At 46.4% G+C, this 27,595-nt stretch overlaps 2 protein-coding genes across 5 annotated transcripts in view; one reads left to right on the top strand and one right to left on the bottom strand.

Moving 5' to 3' along the window:
• Positions 1-13,935, top strand: part of LOC118221105 (apoptosis-stimulating of p53 protein 2-like) — a 31,247-nt gene extending 17,312 nt beyond the window's left edge. For 2 of the 4 annotated variants that reach the window (XM_035405825.1, XM_035405824.1), the window contains exons 8-19: positions 329-493; positions 2,251-2,295; positions 3,306-3,525; positions 6,527-6,655; positions 6,929-7,059; positions 7,385-7,808; positions 8,738-9,540; positions 9,792-9,929; positions 10,221-10,354; positions 11,018-11,184; positions 11,563-11,762; positions 12,351-13,935. In XM_035405825.1, coding sequence (XP_035261716.1) covers positions 329-493; positions 2,251-2,295; positions 3,306-3,525; positions 6,527-6,655; positions 6,929-7,059; positions 7,385-7,808; positions 8,738-9,540; positions 9,792-9,929; positions 10,221-10,354; positions 11,018-11,184; positions 11,563-11,762; positions 12,351-12,392 — 2,598 coding nt within the window. In that variant the 3' untranslated portion in view covers positions 12,393-13,935. The remainder of the gene's footprint in view (positions 1-328; positions 494-2,250; positions 2,296-3,305; positions 3,526-6,526; positions 6,656-6,928; positions 7,060-7,384; positions 7,809-8,737; positions 9,541-9,791; positions 9,930-10,220; positions 10,355-11,017; positions 11,185-11,562; positions 11,763-12,350) is intronic. The other 2 variants (XM_035405826.1, XM_035405827.1) reach the window with 2 other exon arrangements.
• Positions 13,936-14,602: 667 nt separating this feature from the next.
• On the bottom strand, positions 14,603-26,483 carry LOC118216940 (GTP-binding protein 2-like). Its single transcript, XM_035398588.1, has 12 exons — positions 26,039-26,483; positions 24,514-24,540; positions 23,950-24,134; positions 23,198-23,306; positions 22,596-22,793; positions 21,908-22,082; positions 19,568-19,787; positions 19,124-19,259; positions 18,899-18,957; positions 18,371-18,542; positions 17,474-17,638; positions 14,603-17,118 (listed from the first exon to the last, which is right to left on the bottom strand). The coding sequence occupies exons 1-12, from the start codon at positions 26,138-26,140 to the stop codon at positions 16,954-16,956; spliced, it is 1,713 nt and encodes a 570-aa protein (XP_035254479.1). The 5' UTR covers positions 26,141-26,483; the 3' UTR covers positions 14,603-16,953.
• Between the last annotated feature and the right edge of the window lie 1,112 nt (positions 26,484-27,595).

The following is a 27,595-nucleotide window of genomic DNA, read 5'->3' as shown; positions in this document are numbered from 1 at the left end:
ACAGTATAGGCCCTAAACTGATCCTTGGGGAACCCCACAAATAATATTATCTTCCGGGGATTGTCAGTGCACTTCTCCACAATGGTGCACCGCAGTGCTGTTCATTGTGTGGCTGTCTTTCTTTTCACCTTAAAATCAACAACTAGTTCAGTCTCCGAAACCCAGTGAAACTTCCATGGTCAATGGAAGTTAATGAATAATGTGCTAATATAACGTGCCAACAGTTAAAGGGCAGACATTCGGTGTCATGTTATTGAAGTAGCCATGAGAAGCATGTGCACCCCAATAACAGGGTCTCTCTCTCTCTCTCTCTCTCGCTCTCGCTCAGCTGAGGAATAAGCTAAACCAGGAGCAGAATTCTAAGCTCCAGCAGCAGAGGGAGAACCTGAACAAGCGGAACTTGGAGGTGGCGTCAATGGACCGGCGGGTGAGCGAGCTGCGAGACCGCCTGTGGAAGAAGAAGGCCGCCCTGCAGCAGAAAGAGAACGTGCCTGTAAGTACAGCTCCCCCTGCTGGGCCTGCTCGGCAGTGCCACAGATTATATAAGTCAGGGGTGGCCAACCCTTGTCCTGAGGGGCCACAGGGTCTACTGGTACTTGCTTGTCACCTTGAAGTCAGCAACTAGTTCACATCCAAGGATCCAGGCGACTTCAGTTAACTCAGCTGCTTTAATTAATCAAAGCAGGTGCTGAGTGACAATGAAAACCAGCAGGCCAGGACTGTTATACCTACAGGACTGGAGTTAAACCTGCAAACACTGCGGCCCTCCAGGGCTGGACACATGGTCCTGGTCTGGCCATGGTTTGGAAAGGCACTGGAATCAAGTCAAATTCGCCAGCCTTTTAAAGCACATCTGTTACCTGATATCCCTCTAGTTGTGACTGAATTGCGATTTGGTGTTGGACTCCAACTGATAAGAGGTGTTTGGGTAATGGTCTGGTTTAGCTCAATACCTGAATGAAAATCAAATAAACTGAGATAGAAGTGGGCTTTCTCTGCAGATACCAACCTAAGGTAGTAGGAAACGGCAGCATGTGGGTTTCCACTTTACTTTTATTGGATGTCTGTTTTGGATTTCTACTTCTAAAACATTTTTGTCTGCTGAGTACACCCCTGGCTTTGTGGATGAGTGGAGAGGTAGACCCACAGGAATGTTGTTTGGTGGATCGTAATCTTCCCGCTATCTCCCAATCGAACGGTGTAGTTTTTTCCCGGTTGGGTGTCCTGCCTGGCCTATCTTGATCAGTTGCCATGGTAACCTTTAATCTGAGGTGGAACGACTGGAGTGAAAAAATATGGCATCCACAAAGCCAGCCTGTTGAATCAACAAAAAAAAATGGCATGTAGCAGCTCAGTGTTTGGTTTTAAACCTCTGGTTTTTCTGAAACAAAAATGGCGGTTTCTTCCAAATGTTTTTCACTTCCATTCAATATTTGTTTTAGTATATCTGCTGTGATGATGAATGGAGACATTTGAAATTGGGGCATTAAGGCAAAAATGTAGGTGATTAAATAAAAATCAAGAGTGCATGAAGTTATGGATAATCTATATATATTTTTTCTTTTCTTTTTTTTGTTGTTGTCCATAGCTGTTATTGATTTGCTTTGACAGGATTTGTTGTGCTCCGACTATTATGTAGAGCTTGTTTTTTTCTACTTCTGTTTATGTAGCTGGACATTTTCATTGAAGTGTGTTTGAGTACCCTGTCTGCATGTCATGTTACAGTGTACAGTATATACTCAGTATATTCAGTTTTTGAACTTTCATCCAATCTAGTTCTCTAACTGCTGCTCATTACTGTGGCTTGAATATGAGCACAGCATTAGTACAAGTTTACAAATATTGAATAATACTATACTGTAATACTGAAAACACCACCTGTAAGTCTGTTTTCTGAGGGAATGTACATAAATACAAACATGTCTTTTATATACATGCACACACACACACACACACACATGCATACCACCAGTTCCCAGTTAAAAACAAATGTTACTGTCCCACATACAAGCATTGAGTACAAGAGCATATTCTGGGGATTTGGCATTTTTGTAGTTCCAGTTCTGGAATCCTCTGAGGATTCTCCAATGGTTTTCTACACTCTAGGGTTAGGGGTTGTAAAATCTCCTGATTGGCTGATCGTTTATCTGTGCTTGAAAAGTTGTTTTGAAGGCCGTTTTATTTGGGGGGAGGGGAGGGGGGCTTCTAAACGTCAGGCTGATTTTAAATTTGTGTTTTTGTTTTCTAAAGAATGGCTTCCCTGTTAAAGAAAAGTCTTCAAAGGGCACTCAACAGGTAAAAGAACTGATCACCTGGCTGTACTTGGCCAGGTGTCCTATGTGCTTCATTTCCTGAACATAACTGCATTTCACACAGTCCAGTCCACCTGAAATATTTGACCTTTGATTAGAAGTGGCAACTGGAGTTAATCACATTGAATCCCATTCACACAATAGCCTTTGGTTGGCACCTTAGTTTTATATTTAGTGCATGAAATGGATTGTGATGTTTTCGTGTACTTGTTAGCGCAATTTCACTCATATTTTATAATTTAAGGTCTCATTCTGTGCTTAGATTGTTAGGAAGGATTTATAATTGCACTGGAGAGCATTTATGAAATCACGTCTTAGTGATCTTATCTATAACTTCAGGCACTCTGATGTTGTGGTTGAGGACCTGTGAGATTTCTGTCAGAAACGTGCCATAAACCTGCTCTTTCTCAGTGGGTCCAAAACTGTCCGGACTCCCTGGTGACAGATGCAAGGGCATAGGAGGGGGGGATGTGTTCTTCCCAAAATGGTTTCCCTCAATAATATGGTTACTTTGCCGTGGGCCTTGAAAACTGCTTCTCAGATAATTTCATCCCGGGGGGGGTGTCAGTGTGGGGGTGGATGGGGCACTCCTTACACCCCCTGTACCCCCCTAGCACATTGTGTCCCCCCCCCTCTCCCAGTGTCCAACTCGCTCCTATGCCCTTGGATTGTTCTGATAAGATGACCTGCAGTACATTATACACTTGTAATGATACATTACGCTGTGTTATTCACCCCAGTCAGGGCTGTGCATGGCAGTGATTATAGAGCGCGTGCGATCGTTCGCGTTTGACAATCAAAGATATTTTTAGGATGTATTTTAAGAGCAGGTGGCTCATTAAGCGGGTCCCAAGCTGAGAGTTTGGGAAACTGTAGGCACATAAATCACCAGGAGTGGGTTCTGCTGGGTTGATCTGCCAACCCCCCCCACTCCCCCTCCCCAGACATTTAAACAGTGATGTGACGGGTCTTTCATGTCCTGCCCCCCCCCAGGTCCCCTCAGATGGACACGCCCCCCAGCAGGGAGGGGCCTCTCGAGTGGCGGCTGTGGGGCCCTATATCCCGTCCTCCACCATGCCCCGGGGGCCGGCCCGGCACGAGCTGCTGGTTAAGCCCGCCTACCCTGACGGCACGGCGACCCTGCCCCCCCAGGACGGCCCCCTCAAAGCCCAGGCCAGGAGTGGGGCGGGGCCCGCGGGGAAACTGCCCTCAGGTACCGCTCGCACCTGTATACACCTCTCTCCCTCTCTCTTTCTCTCCCTCGCTCTTTCTCTGCCTCTCTCCCTCTCTCACCTCTCTCTCCCCACTCTTTCCAACTCTGTCATTCTCTCTCTGCCTCTCTGTTACCCTTCTTCCTCTCGGTATCTCTCTTTCCCTCGCTCTTTCATTCCCTCTCTCCCCAAACTTTCCAACTCTGTCATTCTCTCTCCACCTCTCAGTGCCTCTCCCTCTGTTACCCTCCCTCTTCCGTGTCTCTTTCCCTCACTCTTTCATTTCCTCTCTCCCTCGGGGCGACATAGCTCAGGAGGTAAGACCGATTGTCTGGCAGTCGGAGGGTTGCCGGTTCAAACCCCGCCCTGGGCATGTCGAAGTGTCCTTGAGCAAGACACCTAACCCCTAACCCCTAACTGCTCTGGCGAATGAGAGGCATCAATTGTAAAGCGCTTTGGATAAAAGCGCTATATAAATGCAGTCCATTTACCATTTACCATCTCTCCCCCTCTCTCTCCCCATTCTTTCCAACTCTGTCATTCTCTCTCCACCTCTCAGTGCCTCTCCCTCTGTTACCCTCCCTCCTCTCTGTCTCTCTTTCCCTCGCTCTTTCATTCCCTCCCTCCCTCGGTGTGCTGGTGTGCTCAGTACCGCTCAGGCAGTGAGGGTTGTGTTTACCTGGCCTAAATCCACAGGCTGAGAGCCATGTTCTCCTGTTACTGCAGCTGCTCAGCTCACCTGTGTTCCTGCGTGACGTGTGTGTGCGTATGTGTGTGGGCGTGTGCGTGTGTGTGCGTATGTGTGTGGGTGTGTGTGTGGGTGTGTGCGTGTGTATGTGTGTGTGTCTGTGCGCGCGTGTGTGTGTATGTGTGTGTGTGGTCCTCTAGCAGGAGTACAGTGCTCTGGGTCAGTTCCTATGTCCAGGGTAGAGCCCAGCAATGATGTCACTCTCAGCTCAGAAGGTATTCTACTGCCTGGGGGTGGGGGTTTGCAGTGATGCAGTGGTGCAGTGCTTGCAGTGATGCAGTGATAGAGCGCCCACCTGTGGCAGGTTATCGCCCTGTTTTTGCATACGCCACCTATTGAATTCCGGCAGTGAGACTATGCTCGTGTGGATAGGAGACTAAGCTTGTTGTGCATGCATGACCAGACTGTCCAGTTGCCGTGATATGTTATTAAGAGGCTCTGGAGATATAATCTAACTGATTAATTACATTCGGCTGAACAGCTAGCTGCCCTTGTAATCCACTGTGCAGGGAAACGTTGATGCCGATTTTGAAATGTTACATAAACTCTTTCTGAATCTTCTCAGGTTTGATGTCAAGAACTAGGCCTCCGCAGGCTAATAATACAGTGCCTTTGGCCTTGGTCTTTAAATAAATAATAATAAAACTGAAAACTTTATTTTGGAGTAAAGGTTATGTGTATGTTGCATTTTCTGGAAAATGCTGAGCCATACGTTAAAAATGAGTGGACCTGGAAAAGTTTCAGACTCACTCAAAACATCTGATTTAAACCAGGCAAATTTTTTTTTTGTTTTTTTAAAGTGATGACTCAACAAGATTTCTTTATAAATAGCTCTCCCCAAGGACAGGAAAGTGATGATTATGATTAAAAATGAATGAACGCATGCAAAACGTGTGATTCTACCGGGAGAAGTAAAAAAAAACAGATTTCTTGATTCTCAGCCCATCTGTCTAGGTGTATTTCAGGGTGATGGGGAAAGTGTGGAGGCTGGAACAGGTGTGTCCAGTTCTAGTGATCAGAGAGAAAGAGGTCATGAACTCCCGAAAATTGGCGGGGCTTCCAGGTTTCCTCTTGCTGATATTAACCAATGATGGGGCGCTTGCTGTTGAGCCCGGAGTTCAGTCAGTTCCATTGAAATTCAGCCAATTTAGGAAATTAATGGAACCTCAGTTAATTATTTTGATCCTTCTAGAAGATGATGGCTATTTTAACAATTAATCAATTGAATTTTTATTAATTTCTTTATTTGACAAGATTTAAATTGAATTAACCCCATTTTTGTGGACATTTGATTTTTCTTTTGTTGACGTTTTCTAAAAACATGAAAAAACATTTGCATGTGTTTGTCATTGATTTCATTTCGCTGCAGTGTTTTTAATGTGAAAAAGCATCATATTTCCAGTGCAGGTAATAATGTGGAGTTGGGGTCCGTAGCTACAGCATAGCGAGTTTGCGGAGGGGGCTCCAACCTGTTTTTTTGAGCTGCTGTACTTCATAACTTTGAAGAGATTTCAGTGCATCCCCAGCGAGCTCTGTTTCCTGGGGCTATATAATGGCTTTTAGGACACACTGCACCGTGCATGCTCACTTCCGTATTTCATTTTCTGCTTCGCTAACCGAATATTAAAACCTCCCCCCTCCCCCCTTCCATTCCCTCGTTTTTAGAAGCCATGTTCTTGCTAAACCCACTGAAAGAGCTGCGGGCTAAGAGGAGAGGTACCGGCCTCTGGTTTGCCGTGTGTTTGTGTGGGTGTGACCGAGCTTGCTGTCTGGTGCACTGGGGAGACCTCTGGCACTGCCTGTGTAGCTCTGTTTTTCTTGTTTCTGTGGTAGGTGGGAGGTTAACCTAAATTCATTTTTTTGTTTTATGGTAGAGCTTAGCTAAGATGAGGCAGAAAGGTTCAAACGTGTCTGTATATGACCTTTGTCAGTGAAATGTAAATATATGCAACATCTTTTCTGATTTTTATAATATTTTTTTATTCAATTATGTTGCAGTATGTTCTGCTTCCATAAGATGGTGCTATATGCTGACAACAGTGTTATATACCCAGGCTATTAACAAGTGCTTCGGACAGCAAGTCCAAAAAGGAATGTTCACTTTAAATAAAAATGGATTTAATTCTTATTTCAGCTCTTTAGGAGACCTCCTGTCTGTGTGATTTGCAGTGTCTTGAGGAACGAGGCTTCTGTATCCATGATAGGCTGGTTGAGTTGATTGGCAGGCATTAACGATTGGTTGTTTTAAACCACAGGGGCGGGGCAGCAGATGGCCAAGGTGTCCAAGTTCTCGGAATGGAGCAGCTCCAGCACGGAGTCCGGCATCAGCCACGGCTACTCCTCCACCCTCCCCCGCATGGGCAGCCACTCCCACGCTGAGCCGGGTAAGCCCCGCCCACTCCGAGGCCTGCCTTGTCAGTTCGGAACCTTCTGAGCCTCACCGCGGAGAATGACGACTGTCGAATGGCAGACAAGCAGTGTGAAGTCCTAAGCAATTACATTTGACAACCTTCCGTTTTGGTGTTGCGTTGATGTTGCGTCTACACTGTGCTAACATTGTGTTAGCATTCCGGGCATGCTGAGCTGTTTTTTAGCTGTATTTTTTTTTGAGTGAACGATACTGGTTTGTGACCCTCCTGTTTCTCTCGCGGATGCAGACGACGCGGACGTCCTGAAGAGGGACAGAGACAAGAAGGCGCGCCCCTCGTCCATGCTGGACGCCTCCGAACCCTCTACAGCCTCCTTGCGCAAGAACCAGAGCAGCGAGGACCTGCTTAGAGAAGCCCAGGTACAGTGCACCTTCACTACCGATCCAAAACCACAGCTACAGCACACCTTTACTACCAACCCTTTACTTACCATCCTGCTTGTTACCATGGTACTCAGTCTGACAGGTGTAGCACATGACAAATCCTAATTAGAGGATATCTTAGGCACTTTTCATTCATACATTCATTTATTTATTTAAATTAAATTTCCTGAACTGAAGATGATTTGTATCCCAGTCCCTGGTCTGTAACCCAAGAGGTTGCCGAATGAATGTGTTTCTGAAAGGGTTCACTTTTAATTTCCGTCTGGTTTAAGGAATCCCTCTTTTTTCTCCTCCTGAACAGATTTCTGGGAAGGGCCCGGTCAAGGTTCCGCCGCCGGTGCCGAGCAAACCCAAACAGGTAACCCTGCCCCCTGCTGGACTGCCGGGGCAGTACACCTACGGCAAACCCGCCCTCAACACCGGCACATTCCCGGGCAAGGCCCGGCCAGCCAATCAGCACCCGCCACCCGTCCACCACCGGGGCCCCGCCCCCGGGCCCGCCTCCCACAGCCACACCCTGCCCCTGCCGGCCAAGCAGGAGGCCCCGCCCGCGGCCAAGGTGCGACCTTTCACCCCGGAGCTCCCCGCTGCCAAGGACCCGGCGCTCCACAAGCCCCAGACGGTGGCCGCCAGCTCCATCTACTCCATGTACACCCAGCAGGCCGCGCCCACCAAGAGCTTCCCGCCAGCGCTGCCGGGTACGCTCACCCGCACGCAGCCCCGCCGTGAGTTTACCCATTTATCTATCTTTTAACCAAATTAAATTAAAATCACTTATTCAGTGCTAACAACACGACTGACTACTGAAGCTAAGCAGTCACACCACAGTGTATCCTTTTCATGGCTAACTGCTGAAGCTAAGCAGGCATACCACCCTGTACCCTTCTTATGGCTAATTGCTGAAGCTAAGCAGCCATACCACCCTGTACCCTTCCCATGGCTAAGAGATATCTTGTTAAAAGCTATTTTTATTTCAGTGGATATGTGAGGTTAAATAACGGTTAAGTAAATTGTGGCAGGAAAATGGCACTGGACATGCATGTGATTTTTTTTTTTCCTCTCCACTTACCGGTGCAGAGCAACGAACATTAAAGAAACCTTCAGAGTCGCACACTATTCTTATTCAGATATTCTTGATGCTGTCGCGCCGGCTTTATAATTAGCTTAAATCGGGGCCCTAAATCTGAACAGCCTGGAAAGAGGCTCATTATGAAACCTGGTCATTATCTCTGCCAAGGCTGCTGCACCGCAGATTAAAGCCTTGTGTAGCGCTGTCATATTTAAAGCAGGGTTATGTTCCATTTCCTCAGTTTCCCTGTAATACCTGCTCTTCATTCGGATTCCCTTAAAGCGCCTACTCCATAATTGGCCAATCAGGTGTCCCCTTTGATTAAAGATTTCTAACTTCGGTCTTTTATCACTGTCAGCCTCAAACGGCCAAAGTCTCGCTTCAGTGGGCTTTGAATAGAAATAGGAGGCCATACCTGGGAGCAAACATGTTTTTGAAAAAAAAACAGAAATCATGCGGACAGAGAATTAAAAACTAAAGGTGACTAACCAAAATGATTTACTGAACTGTAAGCCCAAAATTATTTACTGAATTTTTGGGGTAAATTTTTTGTCTTCTCATTCTAACGCTCATGTCCCTCTACAGTGTACGGGAAGCCAGTGATCCCAGGGGGACCCCAGCAACCCCCACACCCCGACAACCCCTACCTGGAGCGTCCAGGGGGCCCCGAAACGGAGGTGGACCACGGGGGCAGCAGCGCCCCCCCCGGCGAGGGCCAGGAGACGGAGCGTATCCCGCGGCCGCTGAGCCCCACCAAGCTGCTGCCCTTCATCTCGAACCCGTACCGGCACCAGAGCGACGTGGACCTGGAGGCGCTGCGGAAGAAGCTGTACCACGCGCCGCGGCCCCTGAAGAAGCGCAGCTCCATCACCGAGCCCGAGGGCCCCGCGGGGCCCAACATCCAGAAGCTGCTCTACCAGAAGACCACGCTGGCCGCCATGGAGACCACGGTCACCGCCCCCTTCTTCCAGCCGTCTCCCAGGGGGGCGGAGCCGCAGGAGGGCGGGGCCCCGCAGGGCGCCGAACCGGGCCCCGCCCCCGCCCCCTGCCCGGTCGACAGATCCGAGTCCCCCCCCGCGGGCGCCCCCGATCTGCCCGCCTCTTTTGAGGCTGGAGGCGGTGACATCGTCCCGATGGCCACGCCCTCCCGCCCCACCCCTATGCCGGAGGCCCCGCCCAGCGTCCCTCTGACTGAGAAAGAGGAGGAGAGGTGGGAGGAAGAGCAGCAGGAGGAGTCGGGGCTCCCCGCCCCCCAGGAGGCTTTTGTGGAGGAGTACCCCCCCTACCCGCCACCCCCGTACCCCATCGCAGGAGAGCAGGAGAGCCTGGGGGGGGACACGTCCAGCATGCAGGTCCCCGAAGTCACGGGACAGGTCACCCTCCCCCCGGTACGTACCCCCACACGCAACAAACCACACCACCCCAAAACTTTCCTTTTCAACAAACCACACCACCCCAAAACTTTCCTTTTCAACAAACTATACCATTCCAAAACTTTCCTTTTCAACAAACCACACCATCCCAAAACTTTCCTTTTCAACAAACTATACCATTCCAAAACTTTCCTTTTCAACAAACGATACCATCCCAAAACTTTTCCAACCTAAAAATGCTGACCTTTGACGCCCTCCCGACCCAGGGTAAGAGGACCAACCTGCGCAAGCTGGGCTCGGAGCGCATCGACCACGGCATGCGGGTGAAGTTCAACCCCCTGGCCCTGCTGCTGGACTCCTCCCTGGAGGGGGAGTACGACCTCGTGCAGAGGATCATCTACGAGGTGAGCGTCCTGCCTGCTACGCACAGACTACGCACTGCCTACGCACCGCTGTGCGCACGCTACGCACTGCCATGCACACGATACGCACCACTGTGCACACGCTATGTACTGCGTTGCCTACACTATTCACGGCTAATGCACTTGCTACACACCCTTCTGCACACTCTACACACAACTGTGTACATGCTACACACCATTATGCACACACCCCTATGCACACACTACACACTGTTATGCACACAGTGCACACTGCCGTTCACCGTGTCACCTGGACCTTGTCCCCGGCCCCAGGTGGAAGACCCCAGTCTCCCTAACGACGAGGGCATCACAGCGCTGCACAACGCTGTCTGCGCCGGACACACCGAGATCGTCAAGTTCCTGGTGCAGTTCGGCGTCAACGTCAACGCTGCCGACAGCGACGGCTGGTGAGCTCCTGGAACCCGTCATGCCAACAATTACCCAAAATGACCCACCGTCTTCACCATCAAAATGACCTTTACACCACCTTCACCATCAAAATGACCTTTACACTACCTTCACCATCAAAATGACCTTTCCGCCATCTTGTTTCAGTGCATCATGATCTCATTCTTGATCTAGTTTTTTTAAATAACTTTTTTGGGATAAATGCTGTAATTTCTCATGAAGGTATGAGATCCAGATTACAGCTGCTGTCATCGCTGGTTAATTTATACGTAGGTGTACAGCTGCGGAATGAGAGGAGCCTATTTTAAATAATGAGGCTGCAGCAAATGTGCAATTTCACAGAATGAAGGATTCAGATTCTGAATCAGTGTGCATGTTAAAGTGTGAACATTCTGAACAGCCTCCATTCCGAAAGTGTTCATATCTCTGCAGTTCTACAGTGTGTGTGTGTATGTATGTATGTATATGTGTTTCTGTGTGTGTATGTGTATGTCTGTCTGTATGTATGTATATATGTATATGTGTTTCTGTGTGTGTATGTGTATGTGTATGTATGTATATGTGTTTCTGTGTGTGTGTGTGTGTGTGTGTATGTCTGTATGCATGTATGCATCTATGTATGTATGAATGACTGATATCCTAAATGCCCCCCCCCCCCCCAGGACCCCCCTGCACTGCGCGGCCTCCTGTAATAACGTGCAGGTGTGTAAGTTCCTGGTGGAGTCGGGCGCGGCCGTGTTCGCCACCACCTACAGCGACATGCAGACCGCCGCCGACAAGTGCGAGGAGATGGAGGAGGGCTACGCCCAGTGCTCCCAGTTCCTGTACGGTGAGTGTCACAGGGCTAAGGTCAAAGGTTGCTTGGACCACGCCCCCCACTCATGGGAGAGGAAGCAACCTTTGGATATCAAAGTGGCCAAAAGTGTCATTCATTTGTAGCGAAAGAGCAAGTGTAAAGGATTAAGACAGGTGGATTTTTACAATGGCTTAGTCGGAGGCTGGTCTGGTGAAATGGTGAAGCCTGTATATTGTATTGGAGATTTATTACCCTAATTAGAAGGATTAGTGTTATCTGGAGTCCACACTAAATGTGCCTGTGTTTGTGTGCTGGGGAAACTCAATAAGGTGTGGTGTTAGTTGTTGGTGTTACTGTTATCTACAGTCCCTACTGAACATGCCTGAACATGTGTCTTGTCTGGGTGTTCAGGCGTCCAGGAGAAGATGGGAATCATGAACAGGGGCGTGGTCTATGCCCTGTGGGACTACCCCAGGGAGAGCGAGGACGAGCTGGCCTTCAGGGAGGGCGACTGCATGACGGTGGTGCGGAGAGAGGATGAGGACGAGGTGGAGTGGTGGTGGGCTCGCATGGGCGAGGAGGAAGGCTACATCCCCCGAAACCTGCTGGGGGTGAGTACTGGGGTCGCCATGCCAACCAGAGAAACGAAACAGATACAGCAGAACTGCCAAACCCTGTTTCTGGAGAACCACTGTCCTGTAGGTTTTCACTCCAACCCTAACAAAGCATACCTCAATCAACAGCTAGAGATCTCATTGAGCTGCTAATTAGCAGAATCAAGTCCCAAAGTCCCAAATTAGGGTTTAAGTGAAACCTTACAGGAAAGTGGGATCTCCAGGAACAGGGTTGGGCAGCCCTGGGCCACAACTACTGCTGTACAGTCAGAGCAGCGGTCAAATCTGTATTGAATGTGCGTTCAAGCAAAGTGAAACTTTCATAGCCAACTAATTTTGTTCAGATGTGACTGATTTGGCTGTGTCAAATCAGGTCAGTTTTGAGTGAAATATGCAGCAACGCAAATCAATATTTTGGTTGAGTTTACCTTTTATAGGAGTCAAATCATTTTATTGTTATTTAATGAATCCTGAAAAAGGTTATCCTGCCCGAAACGTCAAGGTGTTTCAGCCATTTTTTTTTACACAGTTCGTCTCGGACAAGTTGGCCCACTTGAAATTAAAAATATTTCTTCTTCTTTTCAGCTGTATCCAAGGATCAAACAGAGGCAGAGGAGTCTTGCTTAAATCCTGAGGATTTGGTCTCTCTGTCTCTTCGGAATTTTATACGTCGACGACTCCATTCCACTTTTGGCTTTTTTTTTTTTTTTTAGTCGACAATAGAAAGAGAAGGATTAGATTTTAAGGACTCTTTAAGAATCACATGAAGGATATACGCCCCCCCCCCCCCCGCTCCTGCCCCCTGGGGGCTCGGTGGGGTTTCTCTGACGGGCATACATTTCTCACCAGTGTAAAGGAATGCCGTCTGTCTGCTTCCCAAGGCTGGTGCTGTTGATCGCGTGGCTTTTTCTGTACAGAGATTTACATTCCCCTTTACCGCAGTTTTTACTGGGGAAAACGTACAAAGCAGTATTTTGGCATAGAATGTTTCTCAGACTTCTTTGTTAGCGCAGATTTGCATTAGGGTTCTCGTAAGAGCAGAAGTGACTGAGGTTGTTTGTTTTTTGTACTTACAAGTGAGCGGTGAGGCTTTTGAGCACACGTAAAAAAGCTGTTAATCATTTCAATCACCTTTTTTACAGTGTCCCAAATAATTCATACATTTTGGGTACCAAACCCACCTAAGTGGACAATCACTGTGGGGCTTTCCTTCAAATCCGTGTGTGTTATTGTCACATTTCATTTCAATGGGCTATTCCACTGTGTGTGTGTGTGTGTCTGTGTGTGTGTGTGTGTGTGTGTGTGTGAATGCCACGTGCCTAATGGAGTAAAAAAAGTAAACCTAAAGCTATATGTCGACTGAAAAAGCATTTGACACTAAGCATCAAAACCACTGTTACAATGCCAGTATAGCTCTTATCTTCATCTGTTCTGTATGTGCACACAGGGGCGAATATTACCAGCAAATGAGCCACTTCGGCTACCACGAATGGCCAGTTGATCGTAATTTTATTTTTTGATCTCCAAAAGTGGTCTGTTTTTGCAGCTGGTTAGCTTAAGCACAGCTGTTCCATGCTCGGCTACAGTTCTGTGGAATCACGCAAGGTGTTTCCAATGTGCGGAGAATCAACCTCAAGAAGTAACGTGCCGGACTGAGAAGACAATGAGTCGTAGACTCCTATTAGGAGTGTGATACCTGTCTGTAAAGGTCGTTTAGCAGAGCTTCTGTAGCGGTGAGCTTTCAGCGCGAGCTACGATCTAACGCAAGGGCATTCAATCTCACGCTGTTGGACGATACAGATTAACGCTAATTTTGTGCGACGTTATCACTGATCTGAATGTGTGTGAGAAATTCACACCTCAGGCACCTAGTTTTATCAGCACTCTTCACTAAAGTTGTACTGTTCCACTTCAGATTAGCCTTCGTCGCCCCCTATGAGTGGTTTCTGTTTCCCAGGCCAGTTAAGAGTGAGTTAAGGGGACCTTTTAAGCTAATGTTGGATTTGGAGGCAGATTCAAAAATGTGCACCTGTCACCTTTTTCACAAACGTATTTGTAATTTCCTATTTTTTTGTCAGTCTATTTTTTGTCTGTTTAATTGATAATAAAAAAAAGTATAATGTCACTTGTAGAATTTCAAGAATTTGCAATAAAATATTTAATAAACCGTTGTGGTGGTGCGCGTCTTTCCTTCCTCCTCCATTACTGTTGGTGGCGCTGTGGGACGGGGCATCCGGCCAAATGTCTACGAGTCCCCTCTTCAGGCTTTCAGTCTTGGTTACCACGGTTACCTGCATGGAGTCAGATTTCATGGTGGAACTGGTTTATGTGTTGTGGCAGATATATTTGTTAGCTTTTTTTTGTTGTTGTGATGTTCGGCAGTTTATTTTTCATTTTCTCTGTATATTTTCGGAAAAGACTGGAAGCCTCCGCCATATTAAAAAAGCAGCTCAGCTTATTGGTCGTCTGCCTTTTCGGTTAAATCAATCAATTCAAAAAGACGACGCCGATATGTAGTAAATCAGTTAATTTATGTACACCATACTTAAACTACATTTGTGCATATATTTCTGCAAGTTCTCTCAAAAAGCTAAATATTGCAGTTTCACTGTGGAGACCAAGTATTTTAGCATCGCAAGTGGTATTAGCAGAAAATAATACCACTTGTTAGTTATTTTTTTATTTTTAGTTAGTTATTTTTGCAGGACGTGAGATTTTAGCATGCTTATAACTATCAGTACTGAAACAGAAATGCAGACACCAGACATGAATGCATTCCTGTAAATGAAATGCATACGCAAAATAGTATCCGATAGATGCAACTTGAACAACAGATCTCACGGTTAAATATTTATTAATCTTCTGTACAAAACTCTTTTGGTTCATATACATTCACTGCTTTTCTTCTATAATTGCACAAGAGCCGCATACAGGGAGATACAGGAGACAAAAACAGTGAGCACACAGAATTAAATATCATCTTTTGCCATTCCCCTACACAGGGAGGGACACTGCTAAACATGCACTAGATTAACCTAGATTTGGCTTCCGGTACAGACACTGGCCTAGAATATTAAGGGGCCCAATATACCACCTAAACATCAAAGGTTTTTTGCACTGAATCAATTTAAAAAATAACAGAAGCTCTAAAATCTTGCAGTCATTATGAGGAGAGATGTACCTCCATCCCCTCCTCTCTGTGTAGGCCCTGTCTGACAGCTGCAAAGCTGCCGGACCAATCATCGCAGTTACCGGAGGGAAACGGGACTACTTCTAGGCACAACCGATGGGACCACAGACGACATAAACCTACGCATTTCAGAGAAGGTTCGCAAATGTACAAAAGTTTGCGTCGATCGTTAGCCTCTGTTCTCGACAGCCATCCCACAATTCGTTTCTTCATGGACTTGCTGAAGGCCGAGAGTGAAACAGGAAGCTGTCAGAACTAGAGAGCGAATCGTATTCATTAAAATGGAACATTATACGGTAGGCTAAATGCATAGTAAATATAAAATAATCTGAGATGTTCTGAGAAACTTAAGCATTTTAAAAGGCAAGATTTAATACTGTTTATGGGTTCTCTGCCATGTTTGGATGACAGGGCCATAATCCTGCTTGCCAGTGATTTCAATAACAGCTTGAAAACTGTCAGAATGTTGCATTGGTTATAGGATTTTACAACTTTACAACAGTGACAGGGACCATGGGAAACTTCAGACCGTTATTTAATCAAAAAAAGGCATTGATCTGAACTAGGAAAAATAACTTTTAAAAATTAAATATTTTGATTTTCTTTGATGCATTATGAGTTCAGTGAGCATTGATTATACTGACAATCGTTATGTAAGAAACAGAAAGAACAGAATCCTTGTTTAAATGTGATAATTGAAAGCAAAAGAATCTGTATGCCGATCTTGTAGTATGAAAGTGGTCTGGACCATGCAGGGCTGTAACTAGCTAGCAGGAAAAATAAGTAAATCCCTTCAGAATTTCATAACAGGCTTACTGGCCTCTGAGCTGCTTTGAGAGAGTTAATTAAATCTGCATGCAGTACCTGTCTTAGGGCTGCACCGTACTTTTACTGCAGAAAACACTTCGAAAGTTTTCAGAGAAAGCCCGAGAGAGATTCTGCTCTCAGGAGAAAACCATTAAGCTATAAAACCAGCTGATGTGTCCTACCTGGGGCAGAAAGTGTTCCTGCTCCCCAAGCATCTATTCATGTGCGCTGTTGCATCCAGTTACATTTTTTACAGATAATTTTCTAATGCATGCTGACTGTTTCAAGTTTTAAGAAATCCAGTATTTTTTGAGGGGTTACACACACATATTATTTGTAACGGTTTACTGATAAATCCTCCTTGTCTGTTTAAAATGGATACATTATGATCACTTTGGGTAAATGTTGTTTGTCAGGGATGGGGTGTGTTTGAAGGCTATAAGTGCAGACAGTCCCATAGCCCCAGTACTCAGTGTTTGAGCCTGACAGCTATAATACACATCACAGACATGCACATTTGGGGACTGTCAGCAAGCAAGATAACATGCACTTGTGTACAAGACGCACCCACCCATTTGCATCATAACAACGTCAATTATTTCTATAGATGAGAATGGCTCTGAATTTTGCGCTATTAATTAATAAAATCGGGAACTGTTACACACCTTGAACTGTAGAGGGTACTGTTGCACCATGGGCAAAGCAACTATATTCTAGTCAGTTTGAAAAAGCAATAGATATCAGACCATATTGTTAACACTGCTCCTAACCAGTTAGCTAACCAGAGTAATACTAGCGTTTCCTTGTACAAGTCAAAGTTAAGGACACAAGTTGACTGAATACAGGTTAATTCTGTATCCTCCCAATAGATTATGAACAAACGGCAGGATTATTACTATTATCGTTTTAAAATGGTGAGGTAAGACTCTGGAAGCCTTGGCCAATGGGAATTAAAACACTTAGGTTTGTTTCTTAAAACAAAGCTATAGTTTTCTACGGACCGCTGCAAATAAAGTCACAGGAAAAAAGGTTTTTAGAAGAGAAAGGCTTTTTGAGACGGACGTAAAAGGGGGGGGGGGGGGGGTGAAAGCTGCCCCTCATGCCCTGCTGGGCTGGTTTTAAGGGGTGGGGGCGGGTTCTGGGCGTTTCTCTGGCGACCCCCCCCCCTGCCCCCACTCATCACCCCAGCCTTTAGGGGCGGTGCTGATGCAGGGAGGCGGGCTGTAGGTGAGTGACATGGCCGATGCCCTTGGTCACGCCCTCGCGGAACAGCAGCTTGGCCCCCACCTTCAGGTACTCGGGGTGCTTGATGAACCTGAACCGCACCACCGCCTTCTCGCCCGTGCGCAGCTCCTCCTGGGGGGGGATCGAGGGGGGGGGCACAGAAAGAGGTATGGCTTAAAACTGCCCAAAGGGTCACACTAAAATCAGCTTCATATCCTCCCCAACGTTTCTTGGCAATTTCAGCATAGAAGTGTTATTTTTCCCAGGATTTAGGCCTGCTTTTGAGGCCCATAACTCAGTATGTGCTTTTTGCTGTTGTGTGCTGTGTGTGTGTGTATTAAAGGTGCCCTGTCAATTTCCCAGGAACGCATTGGAGGCCAATAACTCGGTTTATGTGCTTATTGCTGCCGTGTGTAGTGTGTGCCTGTTGCCGATGCCCTGTCACCTGGTCCGATCCTTTCCCAGGTGAGACGCAGGTGCCGCTCACCTTTCCGTGCAGCCGTTCCACGATGGCCGTCTGCCGGACGTTGCCCACGTGCACCGTCACCTGGAAGCCCTTCCGGAAGGTTCTGGCGTGGAAGAGCAGCACGATCTCGGCCTCGAACAGCCAGCAGATGGTGGGGTTCATCTCCGGGCTCACCATCACCATGCCCTGAACACAGCACCGCACAACTCAACACACCCTGAACACGCAAGGACACGCAAGGTCGTTTGTTGTTTCACAGGGGATCTCCAGGGTTTCTCCAGTGTTGTGCTTTGAAAGAGTTAAAGGTGCTCAAGGTACACGCGAGTCTGACGCTGCACTGTGTGTGTGTGTGTGTGTGTCTGACTCTGCAGTGTGCATGTGTGTGTGCGTGTGCGTGTGTGTCTGACCCTGCACTGTGTGTATGTGTGTGTGTGTGTGTGTGAGTGAGACTCTGACCTAGTGGTGTGTGTGTGTATGTGTGTGTGCGCGCGTGCGTGTGTGTGACTCTGACCTAGTGGTGTGTGTGTGTGTGTGTGTGTGTGTCTGACCCTGCAGTGTGTGTGTGTGTGTCTGACTCTGCGGTGTGTGTGTATGTGTGTGTGTGAGTGAGACTCTGACCTAGTGGTGTGTGTGTGTATGTGTGTGTGTGTGCGTGCGCGTGTGTGTCTGACCCTGCACTGTGTGTGTGTGTATGTGTGTGTGTGTGTGTGAGTGAGACTCTGACCTAGTGGTGTGTGTGTGTATGTGTATGTGTGTGCGCGCGCGTGTGTGTCTGACCCTGCAGTGTGCGTGTGTGTCTGACCCTGCGGTGTGTGTGTGTGTGTGTGTGTGTGTGTGTGCGTGTGAGTGAGACTCTGACCTAGTGGTGTGTGTGTGTATGTGTGTGTGTGTGCGCGCGCGCACGCGTGTGACTCTGACCTTGCGCAGCAGCGAGCGGTCGAAGTTCCCCAGCGCCAGCGTGGCGGCCTGGCCGGCCCTCAGCACCCTGCAGGCCGAGCGGTTCCTCTGCATGCTGCTCACCTTCAGCCCCAGGAACTGGCCCTCATCTGTGGGGCCCACAACCAGCCTGTCCCCCTCCCTGCAGATCCCACTGCGGGGGGGTGGGGGGAGGAGAGAGAGAGTGCACTCATACACCCCTAATACGAACCCTTTACCCTAACTCTAACACCCTAACCCTAAATCTACCCCTCCCGACAGATCCCACTGCAGGGGGGGGAGAGAGAGTACGCTCATACACCCCTAACACCCCTAACCACAACCCTAAATCTCCCCCTCCCGACAGATCCCACAGCTGGGGGGGAGAGTGCACACAGACACAGACAGCTGATAAAAATATTGTGACTTGATTCTGATTTTCATACAGAAACGTTCCTCTCTTAAAGGCTACGGGTAAGTGAGTCATCAGGTGTGTGTGAGCTCAGGGGTGTGTGGGGCTCAGGTATATACCTGTACAGGGTTCCTCCCACCACCGTCCCCACCTCTGGCACTGTGTAAATCTCATCCACCTGCAGGAAGGAGTGCACAGTCAGTGTAACCACGCCTCACACATTTCATTTAACAGCGACCTGAATGGCGTGTGTGTGTGTGGGCGGGCGTGTGTGTGTGTGTGTGTGTGTCTGTGTGTGAGTGTGTGGGCGGGCGTGTGTGTGTGCACACGTGAGTATGCTGTACCTGGAACTCGGTCAGCTGCTGCATTAGCTCCTCCTGCTCCTTGCTGTTGCTGAGCGGGGGCAGGATGTTGAAGAAGACCTTGAGCAGGTCCAGACTCTCCCCCGACACGCTGGACAGGGTGAAGATGGGGGTGACACTGCCGGGGCAAGGGGGGAGGGTAAGGGAAAGAACATGAGCACCCTGCCCAAACCATGAATCGCAGCAGCACAGCGATACCCCAATATAGTGTATAACACTTTCGCATTGCGGTTTACTTGCACATGGATCTCTAAGAGATACACCCCTTCAAAGAGAATGGTAGACAGCATAGCCGGTGTGCTATTAGTACTTATCATAATATCATCCTTATACCAGTTAGGGGATTTAATGTGTGACTTCCCCCCTGTGGTGTTCCCCTGGGCACTGATGCCAGGCTGAGCTGTGGGTACCTGGGCGGACTCTCACCTGGGCGACTGGGCGAATCGCTGGGCGGCGGTGACGGCGTCGTCGCCGTTGGCGACCAGCATGGGCACCTTGTTGCAGCCGGGCTGCTTTAAGACCCGCTCCAGCTGGCGCACGGTCCGCTCCACCGTCCCGCGCGAGCACAGGTCCACCTTCGTCACCACGATGAAGATGGGCACCTTCAGGGCCATGGCCAGGCCCAGGTGCTCCCGCGTCGTACCCGCTGGGGGGGGGGGGGGGGGGGATCGACACAGGCCTCATTTATAAACCTTCCCATTTCTGCTGCCCTCCATATTTACAGCCATTAAACCAAAATCAAAAACGCAATTTGCTCAAACAGCAAATCGGTGCATGTTTGCCCTTGCATAGCATTTCAGCCACGACTATGGAATGGGTCCTTAAACCACAGCCTGACCGAGAAGCAAGCTGTGAGCTGCTCTGTCTCATGGCTCTCTTGTGGCTGAGTGCCATTAATGATGAGCTCTATGCTCATTACACCCATTTTCAAGCTTTCCCATTTTAAATATCCCCATTACTGGACAGATGGTTTTTTTAATTTTTAATTTTTTTTTTAACCCATTTACAGCAGGAAGAGATCCACACACAGCAACTATGGAGCAATGTCAGCTTCATGTGTCCACCCCACCTTTAAAAAAAACAAAAAATGATGTAGACCAAACAGAACCCCCCCCCCACCCCCCCTTGCTAATTAGGAGGTGAGGAGACGGACCGTGCCCCATGCCGATTCTGTTTTGTTTAGTTCTCATAGCGCCTTTCACGGAGAGACTGTCACTAAGACGCTTTACAGGAAGGAACAATCAGACCTGACTGACAGTAATGCAGAAGATTTACGTTAACTGACTGTGTGGGGGGACGCGCACAGAGCCGTGACAGTAAGCCGATATCTCAGTGAAACGCGAGAATGCCCCCCCCTCTACACCCGTGCCACAATCCACCTGTGGCTCCCTCTCACTAAATCCATCCATAATTAAAAATATTATTTATGAGCAAAGACAAAGCCAGAAGCCTTCTTACAGCACAGGAGTTACATGTAAATCAACTCCACAGAGCTTAATGGAGTTTAGCTGCCTCAAGGCACATCACTTTAGATGGCACCAATCTGTTTATCAGCTGGTCAAGTAGAGTACACTACAAGGTTAAACTACTGCATGCAAATATGGTCGGTTCCTATGTATGTGTTCTATGACTGGGTTCACAGCAGACCTGGGATGTATATCAAAAATACTTTACTGTAACTCATTAAATTATGGTAAAATTTGAAAAAAATTCCAGTAGATCTATGAGAATTTTCAACAAACAAATTACTTCGTACAATTGTACAAAATAATAATTTTCTCCTGAATATTGGTGAAAATACTCATTTTCTTTGATACAGTCAGTAATCTGCAGTACCTTTACAGCCACCTAAAGGGTTAAAGTTGAAAGGAAGAAGCTGATTTGGGTACTGACTTTGGAGCGAATAAGAGACTCTCCTTATCCCTGCAGTGGGCGGGGCTTCTCTTTGCCCATCAGGTTGTGACACCCTGATAAACAGGCTCAGAACGTTGTAACTAACACCTGTATTTACCTTGGGCAGGTGCAATGTTTATTCTTCCTTTACTTTGGTGCTGCACGACTGCACTTTGTGTCTCTATCGAAAACATTGACGTGCATCGTCTTGTGAGACGATCTGATACGGAGCCAATAAAGACTCCAATCGAGTCACAGGCAACGCAATTCACGCTGAGCCTGCCTACACTGCAAGTGTGACATGGCAAAATGTGCATTGTGTATGCTCTGATGTAGTAACGTTGCCGAGGCAACAGAGCCAGGAAGCCGACTGTGTTCTCCTACCCTAGCAGCATCGACTTGTGCGTTCAGCTCGAAAATCATGTGCAGGTTTTTTACCACAACATTCAGTGCCTTCATGTGAAGGACAGTGATCATCCATTTACGTAAACAAATGATGAAATCCAGAAACATCTAGGAGAATACTGTTTTTGTCTCAAAATAGTGACCACAAGTCTTATTCCATGGCTGAAGCCTTTTTTTTCAAAAATAAATTTCCTTGAGAAGTACAATCTAGACACAGAATTACTACGCAAACATGGGTTTTTTTTAACATTGCACGGAGAGGATAAGACACTTCACCTGTGAACTTTTAACCTCGAAAGCTGTTTTGTTCATAATTTACTTCTATCAAGCAACTCAGCGCATTGTCCACATTTACATATAAAACCTGGCATACACATTGGCCCTCTGGGAATCGTTTGGCACAGTTAACCAGCCTCTGTGCTAAAACGTGGGCCTGAGACAGCAGAGGAGTGTCTGTCCATGACTCACCGATGCCTGTGTTGGCCCCCACCACCAACATGGCAAAGTCGGGGCAGTAGCTGGTCAGGCCAAAGATGGTGGTCTTCAGGTACTTGTGATGCCCGGCCAGGTCGATGAAGGTGATCATCTTGGAGCTGCTCTCACAGATCTGCTCGGCAGTGCGAGACCCACTGTAATTCACCACCTGCAGCAGGGGTCAGATGTCAGGGGTCAGTGATTAAAAAAAAAAAAAAAAAACTATATGAAACTATTCTGTTTTTCTTCTTGCCGTAACCTCATAAATGGGATTACCACTCAAATCAGAATTGCATTTTCAATGAAATTTTAAGGTTAAATGGAGCATTTTCAAGGTTTAATACATAAGAGTCAGTGCTAATTTGACCTATACCACAACTTTTTCAAGGTGGAAATAAATTTATAACATATTTTGTGTCAACAAAGGCACAGACTTCACTCGCCTGTAGTCAATATCAATTTTTATTTACTTATTTTTAATTTTTTTAATTTTTTGATATTTCCCCTGTCTTGCCCAGTGGGACATTTGACTGCTTTCCATGACTTTCATAATATTTCCATGAGTTTTCCAAAAAATTTTCCATGAGTTTTCCATGATTTTTCCACGACTTTTCTAGGATGCGGATATTTTGAAGGATCCCCCTAACAGACCCTTGTGGAACGCACATGGATATTGGCTCACCTCGCCTTTACTGTTGAAGCCCAGGATCTCGAAGCTGATGCTGGAGGTCCTGCCTGTCTGGATCTCGTGGAGGTGTCTGAAGAGGTTGAGACGTGCTCGACCACGCCCGTTATCCAGCTCTCCCTGAGTCAGCACGCCCAACAGGGTGGACTTCCCCGAGTCTACATTACCCAACACCGCCACCCGCAGGTCAAGGAACTACATGCACACAGACACAGGAGGCCATTAGAGCCACAGATCCTATAGAACTCACCAGCTCCTGTGTTCTTTCTGTCCACTCTGCTTCTTTACTACCTGTTGGTAACAGGAGTTCATACTGCAGTATTAGTCAATGTTATGTTTATATAGACTCACAAGATACTGAACTCATGTGTTAATTCCATACTCATAAGTTTATTAGCTAGTTTCAGTTGTTTTCCTGTTACAGAACAAAATCTCCACTGCTGCTGAAATGTTGTCCTTCAAAGGTAAAGTGATTGAATGTTGAATGTTGAGAATTTGGAGTTGAGTGTCTGGTAAGTGTGGAAAATCTGTTGGAGTGTTCATAATGGAGATGTCATTGGACCTCTCTTTAGGATGTGAGTGTGTACAAGCTCACGGACCTGCTGGTCGTCCGGAACCTTCCGGACTAAAACCTCAGCGATTTTCCTGGGGGTGTCCGAGTCGTAGTCCACCTCCCTCTCTCTGATAATCGTGATGTCAGCACCAACCCTGGACAGATAGACAGACAGACAGACAGACAAACAGACATGAGAACTGGGTGCTGGTGTGTGTGATGAGATTGTGAGAGTCTGACCACTGCCAATGTATACAGAGCTAGTGGTCAATTTAATCAACGGACTTGTAATTAATTTCACCATTAATTATTAACAGGTAATGCAGTAGAGGCAGAGACCCTCAGGGTGTTAAAGTCCAGGTGTGATGCAGTGCTGGGTACTCTGTACTCTTTAGGTAAATAATAAGCCACGATGCACTGAATGGACTGTTCTCCTCATTATGTATTATTTTTTTATAGATGAGATTACTGGCCAGCTCTTTACGTTATATGTTCTCACGTTCTTGTGTTCTAGATGGGCTGAGTGGCCTATTCTCCTCATTATGTGTTCTTATGTTCTTGTGTTCTAAACTGAAAAATCCTTGGGGTACTTTACTGCCATTTCTCCTTTTTGTGAATTGAATTTTCCAACACTTGTGTGGCGTTTAACTACAGAAAGTGCCTAGTTTGGTGATGTTTAAGCCTGCCTACCAACTTAAGTGTCTGACTGTTTATTATTAACTGTTCACACTGTTCTCCACCAGGAGTGTAGAGGTACAGCTGTTCACACTGTTCTACAGCAGGAGCATAGCGTTGTACTTCTCTGCCATCCTGCGTAGGGTCTTGAGTGACGCCTTCATGTCCTCCTCTGATAGGCCCACCAGCAGCCCGTTGTCCTCGACGCCGATCTGGTACACCGCCTCGCCCCGACCCTCCTGGAGCCTCCATTTCATCTGCGTCACCAGGTGCTCAAAGCGGGACTGGGTGGGGTTCACCAGCTTCAGCTGCAGAGACAGGTCAGAGGTCAGAGGTCAGAGGTCAGAGGTCAGAGGTCAAAGGTAGACTGCATGCCAACCAAGGGCCCACTGAACAGCAATCACCACTGACCATTATGGACACTTAATTCACTTAATACATTTAAATTAATTTCCTGACTGACTGCGCCCTAGTCCTAGTCCTGGATACTCACTTCCTGTTACTGTGTACCGCACGCACAAAATAGGACCATCCCCAAGAGCCATTTAAAAAACAAGACACACTTATAACACTTAAAAAATAATAAAACTTGCAGCTCTGAGGTAACCTGAAAGGACGAGGCAAAGCGGGGGCCATGGGGGTGTGTGAAACACAGAATGTGAGCGTGTAAAATTCAGAAGTTCTTACCTTGTATTCTATGTTGCCTTCTTCAGCCTAAAACATATGACAAAAAAATATGTTTCTCTTTAATAGACCACCATTGACAGATGTACTCAGAAAACATTATTAAACACTTTCATTCAGGCATACTCAGATCTTTCCAGATGGGAACATCCTTGCTTTAGGCTGTAATGCATAATAGGTGCAATAAAAATAAAGATCATCGGTATGGTATTTTTTTTTAAACCATTCATTTGAAGACATGTAACATCAGTTTATCCAATAACTCAGTACAGGCACATTCCATTCCTATAGCTGTCATTTAAAAGCATGAATGCCATTATGACTGATGTCATTGGTCACATTAGGGATTATCTTGTGTCTGGGCCAATCAGAAATCAGTGCACCAGTGCGGTGATGGGGACACTGAGCAGTGGAGGTCGAATGTGGGCCTGTATTGTACAGCCTAGCGACTCTACATATTTGGACGGCTCAGTTTAAATTATTCATTGCAAATAAAACACACTAGTGTTAAGGTTAACTCGGAGATACTCGCAAGTGTTTTTCACGAACTGATCATGCTTACAACAGTTAAAAATGTAAAGAAACCTCAACAAAGATGCGTTGAAAAGGCTATTATTTCTTACTCTAGCACATTCTAAGAATGAATGGAAATTTCCAACGGACAGAAAACGGTGATTTGGTGACACATTCAGCACTGCAGTACATGGACAGCTCGCAACTGGCGACATTACAGGACAGATATTTCTAAAATATGTGTCGTTATTCCAAGGCAAGTGAAGTGTCTGATTGCCACTGGCTATGGGTTATCCCCCATGTCTCAGTGACATTTGTGTTTACAAACATTAGGCTATTTCAACACGATCCGGTGCAAAGAATTAATTGCAGTAACCCACTGCCTCTGATGGATGAAAATTGCTCAAATCATATTTTCAACAAAGCAGCCAACTGTCCCCATTTGAAGTTAGTCCAGCCAATGTAGCTAATGTTTTATTTGCCATGCAAATCCAAATCTCGCTAGCTAACATTAGCTGGCTACCGTTACTTGACATAGCTGTATGTTACTAATCACTGATAGCTGCCTTGACCTTGCAAACGTCAGCTAGCTGCTTAATTAGTGAATTATATTAGCTGTAGTTGGCTATCCATCTACAAAAAATACCAATGACAGTAGACGGTACTGACTGTTAAGTAGCGGGTGAGCAGAAGACTAACGTTTGATTACGCAGCGAGCTGACTAGCTTGCAGTACAGCTAGCTAATTTCAGCTACAATGGCATTGAAAAATACACGTCCGCTGCTAAATACAGCTAGCAGCTAGTGTCGGCGACGCTTCCCCATCTAATACAAGCTAACGTTTGGTAGTAAACCTTGACTGTGATCACACAGCTGTCATTAAACCTCAGTGCGAATATTGTTGGCTAGCGTACGAAACCAATTACCGTTAGCTTGCTAGCTAGCTAAGTAGATTTAGCTAGCGAGGTGAATATTTTTTCGTTTCTCCCTGCGGTTTGGGATTTCATTCATCTCACCTCGGGAGGCAAATACGGCGGGTTTTTGCAGGATTTCGTATTCCTGGTCGCTCGATTTTTTGACTTTTTGCTGTTTTTCGAACATGTTTTTTTGGACCTCATCTCGAACCCGTGGCCCGAACCAGATTGTAATCCAAGCGGTTTTGATTTTAATCCGGAGCCGGTAACGTTAACTGAAAAACTCCAGTACCCGTGAATCCATTTAGAGAACAAACCCAGTGCCAGTACTGAAAGAATGAATGTCCCAACTACCAGCCAGCTGGCTTCACCAATGCATTCAAAAGGTAGGATTAATTCGGTAAAAAACTAGACACAATGAAAATAATATAAAGGCGAATTGTAGGGGATGTTGATGTAAAATTATCCATCGCCGCATACTGCTATTGACTCAATGAAGACATTACACACTGTAACATAGTAAAACATTCCCGCTGAGTATTGGTTTTCTCATCCCAGTGCGCACATTCATATGATTGGTGAATGTGCCTCATGTGATGTAATCAGGCCAATCATAGACAACTTTGAGCTATAAGCAATAATAAAAACAACACGAACCGACACGTCCATTTCAATGCGGCGTTTGTAATATTGACTCGCATTTTGGGATTTACAGTATTTTGCGTAGCCGATATAGCTATACTGTATGTAGTTATGCAGAACTGTCTGCCTATTGTGGCTAAACGAGAAAACCGTAAAAAAGAAAAGGTGAAAATACCACAACTTAGCATTTGCTAGAAATATTTAGTTATAAAATGATCAGAAACAGTTTGGATGAAAAATATAATGCCGATTAATAAACTACGTGAAAACATGTTGCATTGGGCCCTCCGTCTGGGTATATAGGAGTATGGCATTGTTTCTGTGCCTCAGATAGTCACTGGGAAAGTGGAGGTGTTGCACCTATACTACTCTGGGGCAATACTGATATACCTGTCCTAGACTTGCTGGTCAGGTTCATAAGCTTTTTGTCAGATGCTGGTAAAGTCTGAAAACAGTCCTGCAGATCCTGTGCAATTATATTAGAGTTTTGTTGCAAATATTGTTGCAAAATTTGCTTGAAACAATGAGATTGTAGGAAACAAGCCTCGCAATCCATTGCTTCTCTCCATGTTTTTATAGAAACAGACTTGGGTCAACTAATTGCCACGCAGATTTAAAAAAATGTATTTTTACTGTACCACAGTCAACAATGAACAACAGAATCTATTTGAGGAAGAGTGAACAGCCTTGGATTTATCTTCCTGATGTTTTAAGTCAACCATTTCATACCCGATGAGTGAACAAAGAAAAACTTGTGAGAAAGTGTGTGGGTTTTTTTTATTTAAATGGAACCGAGAAGAGGAACGAACATCAGGCTTGTGTGTTTCCATTGACTTTCATTTCATTGACTGCTTGTTCTAGATATCGGACAATTGAAAATAAGCCTATGTAATAACATCTTTTTTTGGTATTGTTTGGTTGGATGTGGAGTGGCTGGTGTTAATAGCACCCACAGAAATCCAGGCATGTACGATTGTAAGGAAAAACTGGAGTGCACAAGTGACTTAGCATCATGCT

Source organism: Anguilla anguilla, chromosome 2 (genome assembly GCF_013347855.1).
Source record: "Anguilla anguilla isolate fAngAng1 chromosome 2, fAngAng1.pri, whole genome shotgun sequence".
Taxonomy (NCBI): domain Eukaryota; kingdom Metazoa; phylum Chordata; class Actinopteri; order Anguilliformes; family Anguillidae; genus Anguilla; species Anguilla anguilla.
The sequence above is the reverse complement of the archived record's forward strand: the minus strand, read 5'-3'. Positions and strand labels throughout refer to the sequence as shown.

What these genes read in the sequence shown, in the direction of transcription:
- LOC118216940 (XM_035398588.1), bottom strand. Translation starts at nt 26,140, where the DNA reads ATGAGGTCCAAAAAAACATGTTCGAAAAACAGCAAAAAGTCAAAAAAT. An exon ending in AGGTTCCGGACGACCAGCAG is followed by an intron (nt 22,794 to 23,197) that starts GTCCGTGAGCTT and finishes GTGTGCATGTAG; the next exon opens with TTCCTTGACCTGCGGGTGGC. An exon ending in CGATTCGCCCAGTCGCCCAG is followed by an intron (nt 19,260 to 19,567) that starts GTGAGAGTCCGC and finishes TTGCCCCGGCAG; the next exon opens with TGTCACCCCCATCTTCACCC.